This window comes from Vigna unguiculata, chromosome 4, assembly GCF_037176805.1.
Source record: "Vigna unguiculata cultivar grain cowpea cultivar isolate G323 ecotype 2 chromosome 4, ASM3717680v1, whole genome shotgun sequence".
NCBI classification, from domain to species: Eukaryota; Viridiplantae; Streptophyta; class Magnoliopsida; order Fabales; family Fabaceae; genus Vigna; species Vigna unguiculata.
The window spans coordinates 18650273-18661360 of NC_140795.1; the positions used below are offsets into that span (position 1 = coordinate 18650273).

General features: G+C 38.9%; 1 protein-coding gene across 1 annotated transcript; it reads right to left on the bottom strand.

Moving 5' to 3' along the window:
* Positions 1-7930: 7930 nt before the first annotated feature.
* Positions 7931-11088, bottom strand: LOC146886894 (uncharacterized). The gene is made up of 6 exons (XM_085671923.1): positions 10798-11088; positions 10479-10689; positions 10138-10244; positions 9824-10008; positions 8979-9122; positions 7931-8717 (listed from the first exon to the last, which is right to left on the bottom strand). Exons 1-6 carry the CDS (start codon positions 11086-11088, stop codon positions 7931-7933), a joined length of 1725 nt encoding a protein of 574 aa, XP_085528049.1.

Sequence of the window (11088 nt, forward strand, 5' to 3'; positions counted from 1 at the left end):
AAATAAATTATTAGAAAAAAAATATTTTCAAGACTTCAATAGTTAATTTAATTATATATACCGATTAAATTGATTTAAGAGATATATTATTGATATAATTAGGTTGAATTAATTATTATTTTATGTTATGTTTTTTTAGTATATTTCATGATGAATTGGTGATAAGGTAGGATTTAATTATATCTGTAATATGTATTTTTATTTTTTTGTAATATATATTGTTATTTAATGTTATGTATATAAATCAATTATTTCGATTTAAATGATTTTAAAGGATTGATTTGGTAATTTGAGTATATGTAATTATTACATTTATTAAGTAAATATAATTTTGATATAATAACGTAAAATTAATTAGTTTGATATATTATATTTAATTTTGGTTATATTTGTAATGTTATTGGTTTACAAGTTTATTAGTTACTGCTAAATTTTAATTTAATGTCATTATTATTAAATTTGATATATAATGTCATTAAGATTTTAATTGTTGATTGAACTTATTACTAGATAATTTAAATTGTATCACAAATGTAATTTTTTGGTTTAAATTAATATCATTAAATTCCAAATAAAATATTAATGGGAATATGAAGAGATGGTGGCAAAAGGAATTATTGTATGTCTTATCTATGTGTATAGACTGATATTCTGGAGCATTTTAATCTAAATGGTTAGGACGTTTGGATTTGGTGGAGACATTTCCTTTAGTTTGCTTAAAAGGAAGTTTGATGACTGTAGGTTTTTTTGTTCAGAAACGAAGAAAGAAAACAGTCTTCCTCGTGAGTTACAGAAGGGTCTGACGATCGAATATCTAACTCCAAAGCTTCTAGACTCAACATATGTGGCTTTCTCAACTACTAAGGCTGAATACATTGTTGTTGGCAATTGTTGTGCTCAGATCCTATGGATGAAACAACAATTAGAGGATTATAATATTTATCAAAATCATATACCTCTAAAGTGTGATAATACAAGTGCCATAAACTTAACCAAAAATCCCATAATGGACTATAGAACAAAGCACATAGAAATTAGACATCATTTTTTAAGGGATAACATAAGTAAAGGAAATTGTGTTATAGAATATGTAAACACCAAGCATCAATTAGTTGAAATTTTTACAAAACCTTTAGCTGAAGATGGATTTTATGAACTTAGGAGAGATTTGGAAATACTAGAAATATCTTGAAAGTGCAACAACTTAAAGTTTTCCAAATTTTGGTAAAGCATCGCTCAATAATCGATTATCATTAAGGATAATCGATTATCCATTCTCTGAATAAAGTTCAAATTCTTAAGGATAATCGATTATCAGAGAGAATAATCGATTATCAAGACCCCTATCCAAATTACTAAAATTTGTTTTGTAATGACTGATTATAACTTACAATAATCAATTATTTGCTCATCCAATTCTTTTTAGGATTCAAACCTTGAAATAATAATCGATTATCACCAAGGATAATCAATTATCGCGCAACGTTGGGCAAAAAAATTTCAAAAACTAGTCGTTGTAACGGCTAGATTTGCCTCGATTTCTTCAATATATTCGCTGGCAAACATCTTCCTATAAATTCTCGCCGCCAATTTCAACTATTCACCCAGAAAAATCGACATCTCTCAATTTGCCCCCTTTTGAACCCTAAAGTTTCGCACAGCTCTCTCTCTCACTCTCAAATTTCTGTGTTATTCACAATGGCAAAATCAACCCGCAGAAAAATTCCCACTCGTCGACGTACTACTCCACGTTCAACTCAGCCTTCTCCACGAACTTCTTCCATTGAAGGTTGGATTTTCGATGAAGAAAGGAGAGATGAATTTATCCAAATCTGGAAACCTAAGGCCATCATCTCTCCCAACTACATTAGTACTCGCAGGTTCACAACTGCAGGTTTTGAATTTCCCTCTCTTTTCAATTTCCAAGGCATCAAGCATTTTGTAGAAATACAGGGATCATACTATCTTGATCTTATGAGAGTATTCTACTACAATCTCAAAATCAGAGATGAAGTTGTTTACACAAAGGTCAAAGGTGTTAGCATTATCATTGATAATTATATTTGGGAAAATGTGGCAAAATTTCCCATAAATGATGATGTTGAGTCTATCCTAAATGGTATTAATGGCTTTAATCAAATTTTGACTTACTAATCCTTCTTATGCAACCTTGCACAGGATGTTGGAAGACAATTATCAACAATGGGTCTCAAAATGGATGAAAGACTCATCCCCTATTTAATTGTCTGGATTATGTGTCCTAGAGGAACAAATCATGCCATATGCTTAGAGGCTGATTGATCAAGGTCGTACCCAACCAAATAAAACATGTAAATGTAGTACTCAATAGTTCAACCAAGGTCGTCTCTCGGTGACCAAACCTTTCATTGAAAGATATTTTCAGATGCAATTCAACACAAAGGGGGGGTGGCAGATTCCAGAATTATGATAATAAATTAAATAGTTTTGTAAATGTTAATAAAGCAGATTAAAAACAGTATTGACTTCCTTGAATTTGAATGCAATTTCACTCATAATGGGTCACGTAATTAGGGTTCTAGTCATACCCAATCCACTCGTTCAAACCTACTAAGCGAGGATTGAAAGCGTGTTTCAATACGCAATTAAGAAATACAAACGTCTATTCATCTATGGCAGCCAACCTAATTCATTAAGCATGAACGAAATCAACCAAGAACACATTACCCAATCTGTAATTAAGAGGCAAAACACAAATACAAAATAGAACCTCAAAGCTTAATTGTATGTCCTTCAAGTAGTCAATACACTAAGTCAGAAAGCGGTGGAATTTGAATTACAAAGCAAAGGTAAAGAAAAATACATCACCAATATGAAGAAAACAGACTGAAATAGTGTGCAAAATGCTCAAAAACACTCCAAAACGTGTGGAAAATGCGTGAAAACGAAAACCCCCAAATGGGTGTTCTCTCAAAAAAGTAAAAATTGAGAATGAGGGAGAAAAAGAGAGGGATTGTCACTCTAAGGAAACCCTCCAAAAATGTGGTCACATTACCATAGGAACTTATAATTACAAATCGCCAATCTACCACTCAGAATTACAACAATGCCACTATAGGTTCAAAATGGTGGACAAGTGACGTGGACAAGCTGATTGGCATGGTGCTCACATGGCAATGATATGGAAACTCTCTCTTCATCTTAAGATTATTGTCCAAGCTCAAAAATTTGCTCCACAAAATACCTAAAAATAATTGGTAACAAAAAATAGACCAATTAATGTCAAATTACTCAAAATTCGAAATAATGGCCCATTGAAGCCCAATTGAGGAAAATGCTCTAGCAAGAGACAATTAAGCACTAAACAAGCATCAAGATGGGTACAAAAAGGGGAATGGGATAAGGGAAAATAATGACTCATCATTGATCTTCTTATAATGTATGGGATTTTAAATCGTGTGCCCATCAAATGGTCAAGCTTAATCCTTGATACTATGCTAAAAGCCAAAAGGTATCCACAATATCCTCTACCATATTCTCTCCTAATCTTAAGGATTTATGAATACAAAGGAGTCGACACAATTGGGGAGCTTTGTAAAAGTACAATTCGTGCACATGAAATTGCTGACAACTCTCTCAAGTAGTTAAAACTTATTCCTCTTGGTGATGTATATGTCCATAGAGATGATAAGCCAAATTATGAAGCTGAAAATGAAGAACTCCTCCTTCTGATCTTATAGCCTCTACTTCACAAAATGTTGGATCTTCTAGTGGTGCTGGATCATTTTTTCTTAGAAGACAACATATTGAGCATGAATAAAAGGCTAGAAGAATTATTTCTTCTTTCTAACTCGCGTCACGAAGAAGTTTTTGGACTAATTAGGGGGATAGATACTAGAATTTCAAATCTAGAAAATAGGTTTGATGAGGAATTCACTCATGCAAAAGAAGATGATGACATGAGTGCAAAATTTTAGGGGGAGGATTTCTATTTCTTATTTTATGATTTACCACTATTTGTACTTTCCCTTTTAAATATAATTATGAATGATTAAGCACATCTTTTTCTTCTTGTGGTATGATGATTATCTGATATAATGGGAGTTTTAGCCTTTTCTCTAATGACAAAAAAAGGGGAGAAAAGTTTAAAGAAAACATTAACTTATTTTAACCATTCTCTTTGTAAGACTCTCAACTATAGGAATCATCATAAAAAGGGGGAGATTGTAAAATAAGTTAATTACTTTTGTAAAGTATTTTTAATTAACTTAGAATCAGCAACATAAACTTCATCTCTTTGGGTTCCCTCACTTTTGGAAAATCCGTAGTGATAATCGATTATGTTCAAATTTTGTTTTCATAAAACCTACTGGAATAATCAAATATCATAAGTGATAATCGATTATCCTTTGTAGTTAGAACATGTTTGTTCAGTTTTTAACCTAATTTTTTGAAATCACTATTTAAAGAACTGCAATTCTACTTCGAAATTACCTTTTTGAGAGCCAAAGTCTTAGTGTTGTGTTTGCAAAGAAGTTCTCTAGGTGTTCTTAATAGTGCTTTCAAAAGCCTAGTGTGAGTAGAGCGATAACTTTTCCTAAAAGGGTTTCAAAGAGATTGAGTGTTGTTGTTGTTGCTAGGAAAGCTAGGTCAAGGTCTCTGTGTGATTCAAAGAAAGTTACTTTCATCTCTTGTGTCTTCAAGATAGGTGTTTTCTTTTCCCTATTATCTTGATTATCTGATTGTAATCTGTTATTATTAGTGATTGAGTTAATCTCTCTGTATAAAGTGATTAACAACTGGACGTAGGATCTTTTGAGCTGAACCAGTATAAATACTTGTGTCCAATTCAGCCTCTCTTGGTTTTTGTCCAAACACTAACCATTCTGCTGCACATTTTCTATAGGGTGCAAAGAGTAGGGTTGCCTAGCGCTTGTAGTAAACAATAGAGACGTGTGTTGTGAATTTGGAGGGTGCAAAAAGAAAAATAGTAAACCCAAAAATTTGAAAACAAAGCAAGAGTAATGGCACTAACATGTAGTGGTGCACGAAAAAAGGAAGGGGAACGCATGACAAAGATACAGAAAGGAGAGTGTGAGAAAGGAGAAAAGTATGAAAGAAAAATTCTTCAAAACTAGAGTTTCTTTCCTTCGAAGCCAGCGTGGTAAATTTTATCAAAATTAAAAAAATGAAAACATGTGATACATAAAGCCACCTCAGCTTTATCAAACTTTGTTTGTCAATTAATCAATTCTGTATAAAAAACTAATGAGAACCAAGGAAGTTGTACCAACACACGTAATATATTAAGTCGAGGAAAACTATTCATGGACCACCCCATGCATCAAGAAAAAGAAACGCAACCTCCAATAATAAACCACCACAGAAACGCATGCACTGCACCCTCAAACAAATGAGTTTTAGGAACGTAAAGAAAAGTCAAAACCATAAAATGAAGAACCCTTCTATCCTTTGATAGCACCCATTTGTCTTTACTCAAAGCCTCTCACCTGATCCATGAACGTAAGAAAACTCCGAACTAACCACTTCCAAAAGAAAACAATCCTAGAACCAATCGTGAAAAGTACTACACTATCCATCCACTACACACGCTATAACTCACACGAATTGGAACCCAAATGGTAGCACCCATACCACATATCCAACCCAAAACCCACAACATAAAAAGTCCCGCAACCACCTGCACCAACATGGAACAACCACGATTTCCTCGCACTCATTGTGAAACTACCACGAACCAGGCTCCAAGTTTAGAGAAATGATACAAGGGTTGCGCCTATTTGCTTGCACTGAAAACTTCAAAAAACCCAACTATAGCACCAGGAAAAGAAGAGAAGACCTTCTATGTGTTAAAGGGAGACTAACCCCAAAACGAAACGCATGGCTGCACCGTAAAAAAGAAAGAACCCTGAAACTATCCACTTCTAATGCAGGCCATGGGTTCCTCAGATTAAAGAAAATACCACACCACAGAACATACAACACCAATAGTAGGGTAAGCTAGAGTAGAAATCAATTATCATGCAGTCACATACTATCATCCAATTCAAGCAGTATTTATAAATCACCCCACATGTTATGACTTTCTCAAGCAATACACTAGACCCTGACTCGACTCATCTGGATACATATAGTCTGGTCGGATTCAGCGGATGCTTGCACTTGTGGTTGATACCTCTGCTCACCCCCGAGCTATGTGTTTCAAGTGTTACAATGAATCAATCCCTCACACACAAGGTTAGCCCTTAAAGAGTTTTAGGCCTCCGGCTACTCTCACCACAAGAGTCCGTCCGCTCTAAGTGACACTAACTGACTCCTTAGAGTGTCAGGATGCAACCTTACCTTGAATACTTACCAGACGATATAGATGGGGCACCACCATGGACACCCACTAACAGGGGCCATGGAATTACATCCCGACCACTAAAGCACGACCCTTAGATCCCACCTAGAGATCTCAAGGATTTATGCACTGACCATCAACCAATCATGTTCGTTCAATCAAGAAAGACCTATCATGCATATATATATATATATATATATATATATATATATACACACACACACACACGACATCAATCTATATAACCAATCCTTTTTACGTTCCAGATCAATTCATACCAATTCATCATACTCCATCCATGAATATACCATTCCAACTCATCTCGTTACCATGCCACTTTAATACCAACCTCCTCATTAAGATCACATGCTAAGTTCATGTCAAACACATTATTCACAATTCATGAATCACATCACTCATGCATATTTATTTGTCTCATGCATTTAACACAATACTCAAATTAAAGCAAGGATTAACCATTCAAGATTCAAGGAAACAATCACACATCACACTGCCTCGCCCAGCTCCTCACTTAGGCTGAAGGGTCTCGCTCAAGCGAGAGGCTCTCGGTCAAGCGAGCCCCCTTCGCCTAGGTGAGGGCTCGAAAAGGGGAACAGTAGCCTCACGCGGGATCTCGCTTAGGCGAGACCCCTCTCGGTTGGGCGAGATGCTCACTCGCTCAAGAGCAACGTGGGTCGCCTGAGCAACCACTCGCGTGAAGTAGCTTGGGTGAGCCTTTATTGATCTCGCCTAGGCGAGACTTGCTCATTTAGGCGAGAAAACACGTGCTCACCACTATTCTCTCGTGCACAAACACTCAACAGGTCACAAATGGCTCAATACTACCATACACAGGTTCGCATCAACACACAAAGCATATTAAAATGATGAAATAGTAGCACAATCAGCACAACACAAAAGAAAGGGCGAACCCTAGCCTCCAGTACCTGGAAAACAAGCTAGCGGAACACTCCGACACGCACATAGTGAGCACGACTGTCCTAAGGATGGCCAAAGAGCTAGAATAAACGGTAAAACAGAAAAAAGGAACGAGTTACTACCAAACCCTAATGGTAAAAATGGAAATAGGCCCAGAAAAGGGGAATCATGAGCTGAGGAATGACTTAGGTGGAGCGGAAACCTGACTTGAGCTAGCTTGAAGAAGGTTGACGGCTAACCCTAACAGAGAGCTGCGGCTGCTCAAAGGAGGCAAGGAGGAACATGTTTTCTGAAAATTGAATGAAAGAATGGAATTAGGGCAGATTAGGGTCTGAATCCCCATTGGGCCAACCCTTAGGCCCATTATATTAGGGCAACCCTTTTAATTTAGGGCAGAAAAGGAAAACGGAATTTAGTGGGCCTTACATTCTCCCCAATAAGAAATTTTTCAACCTCGAAAATGAAAACTTACCAGGTAAAAAGATGCGGGTGTGATTTCCTCATATCCTCCTCTAACTCCCAAGTAGAGTCACCAGTCCTCCGATCCCAGATAACTTTGACAAGATTGACCGGTTTTCCTCTACGTTCCTTAACTCGACTCTCCTCCAAGGCAATGGGTGGCACTTCCACAGTAAGATCCTCTCTGATCTATATATCCTCAGATTCCAACACATGAGCCAGATCAAACACATACCTTCTCAGTTGTGACACATGGAACATCAGATGAAGGTTTGCCAATTGAGGAGGCAAAGCTATCTCATATGTCACTGGTCCAATCCTCCTAGAAATCTGATAAGGACCAAGAAACTTGGGCGAAAGCTTTCTTGAGCAGAGGGCCCTTCCCACGCTAGTGGTTCGGGTCACTCTCAAGAACACATGATCCCCAGCTGCAAACTCTAAAGGTCTCCTTCTACGGTCAACGTAAGCCTTCTGTCTACTCTGAGAAGCCTGTATTTTGCTCCTCACCATTCTCACCTTCTCGATGGTTTGTTCTAATAACTCTGGTCCAACAAGCACTGCCTCCCCATCTTGATACCAACAGAGAGGGGTCCTACATTTTCTGCCATAAAGAGCCTCATATGGCGTCATGCCAATGCTCACATGAAAATTGTTGTTGTAGGTAAACTCAATCAACGGTAACACTTCATCCCAAGCTCCCAAGTGATCCAGTATACATGTCTGTAATAAGTCCTCAAGTGACTGGATCGTCCTCATGGTCAACTTGGTTCCAAAAGCATCTTGTAAGGTTTGCCAAAATCGTGATGTAAACCGAGGATCCCTGTCTGATACAATGCTCGAATGTACTCCATGCAGTCTTACAATTTCCTTGATGTACAGTTGGGCCAACTTTGCCATGGACATCCTCAAGTTCATCACCAAGAAGTGAGCACTCTTAGTCAATCGGTCCACTATAACCCATATTGTATCATGCCCCCTAAAAGTCCATGGCAAATGGGTCACAAAATCCATGGAGATACTGTCCCATTTCCACACTGGTATCTCCAAGGGTTGTAGATTCGCACCGGGTCTTTGATGCTCCACCTTCGTCTTCTGACATGTCAAACAAGCGGATACAAATTGTGCAACATCCTTCTTCATTCCCTGCCACCAGAAGGATTCCTTGAGATCCTGGTACATCTTAGTCATGCCAGGATGCAAGCTAAGACGACTCTTATGCCCTTCCTCAAGGATTAACCTTTTTACCTCAGCATCATCAGGTATACACACTCTGCTCTGTAACCGCAGTATGCCATCATTACCCAAAGCAAAATCCTTTGCCTCATCTATCCCAAGTTGTTCTCGTACTCGGTTCAAGCTGACATCCAATAGTTGCCTCTCCCTAATTGAATCCAAGAAATCATTAGATATAGTTAAGGTACTACACCTAATGGACTCGGACCCAACTTCACCTGCAACTTCATATCTCTAAACTGCTCTAGTAGTTCCACCTCCTTAATCATAAGGTGTGCAGCATGTACAGTCTTCCTACTCAATGCATCAGCCACTACATTCACCTTCCCCGAATGATATAGCAGTTCAAAATCATAGTCCTTCAGGAATTCCATCCACCTCCTCTGCCTCATGCTCAGCTCCTTCTGATCAAACAAATACTTAAGGCTTTTGTGGTCGCTGAACACCCGAAACTGTGCACCATAAAGGTAGTGCCTCCAGATCTTCAAGGCAAATACTATGGCCGCCAACTCCAAGTCATGAGTGGGGTAGTTTCTCTCACGCACCTTGAGTTGTCTCGAGGCATATGCCACAGCCTTCTTCTCGTGCATCAACACACAACCAAGTCCGAGATGGGAGGCGTCACAATAGACCTCGAAAGGCTTCCTAACATCCAGGATCACTAGTATCGGAGCGCTGGTCAATCTTCTCTTCAGCTCTTGGAAACTTTCCTCACACTTATCTGTCCAGGTGAAAGGTTGGTCCTTCCGTGTGAGTTGCGTCAGGGGCGCCACTATCTTGGAGAATCCCTCAATGAATCTCCTATAGTAGCTTGCTAAACCCACGAAGCTCCTGATCTCTATTGCTGACTTGGGACTTTCCCACTTAACCACTGCCTTGACCTTTGCCGGATCCACTACAATGTCGTGCACAAATATTACATGGCCCAAAAACTGAAGTTCATCCATCCAGAACTCGCATTTGGACAACTTGACATACAATTGCTTCTCCCTTAGGACACTAAGCACCAACCTCAGATGTTCAGCATGCTCCTCCTGAGTATTAGAATATATGAGAATGTCGTCTATGAAGACCACGATGAACTTATTTAAGAACGGTCTGAAAATCCAGTTCATGTAGTCCATGAACGCAGCCGGAGCATTGGTCACACCAAAAGGCATAACCACGTACTCATAGTGGCCATATCTGGATCTAAAGGCCGTCTTCTGCACATCATCGGCCTTCACCAATATCTGATAATATCCTGACTGTAGATCTATCTTCGAGAACACTGATGACCCATGCAGCTGATCCATCAAGTCATCAATTCTCGAGAGAGGGTACTTATTCTTGATTATCATCTTGTTCAACTGCCTGTAGTCCACACACAGACGTGAACTCCCGTCCTTCTTCTTCACCAACAACATTGGTGCTCCCCAAGGCAAAGTACTGGGTCGGATGAACTGCTTCTTCATCAGCTCCTCAATCAGTTTTTTGAGTTCCACCTACTCCGCTGGAGCCATACGGTATGGAGCCATCGATACTAGGTCGGTTCCTAGTACTAGATCGATAGAGAACTCCACCTCTCTATTGGGAGGCCACCCCGATACCTCGTCCGGGAACACATCCACAAACTCGTGCACCACCGGTATAACTAACATTTCTTCCTTCTCTACCTCCATATGAGCGAAGATTATGAAGCATTGTGCGCCACTCTGAATCTCCTTCACCACTCCCTAAGGAGATACAAACTCAGGCTCCTCTGAGTTAGGAAACAACAATCTTTTCTCTCGACAATCTATAAGAATTCGATTGGCAGAGAGCCAATCCATCCCTAAGATTACCTCCAACTCCTGTAGAGGTAAGCAGATTAGATTCACCTTGTACCTGCGTCCCTCTACCTCCACCGAACACCTAGCACATAAGGACGACGTCTTGACAAAACCCGACGCCGAAGTAGACATCGCAAGCTCACACTGCAGCTCGCACACCAGCAGACCCAAACGTTCCATACAAGCATTTGACATAAAGGAGTGTGTCGCTCCATTATCATATAACACACAACAACTAGCACCAGCGATCACACAATAACCAATAACCAAGTTACCTGAGCTTGCCGCCTCCGTCCCTGTCAT

Bases quoted from the DNA above. Each gene is read 5' to 3' on its own strand.
- LOC146886894 (XM_085671923.1), bottom strand. From the start codon at position 11,088: ATGACAGGGACGGAGGCGGCAAGCTCAGGTAACTTGGTTATTGGTTAT. The intron at 10,690-10,797 runs GTAATCTTAGGG...GTATCTCCTTAG, and splicing joins TACCTCTACAGGAGTTGGAG to GGAGTGGTGAAGGAGATTCA. The intron at 8,718-8,978 runs GTTAATCCTTGA...ATGGACTTTTAG, and splicing joins GATGATGCTGAGGTAAAAAG to GGGGCATGATACAATATGGG.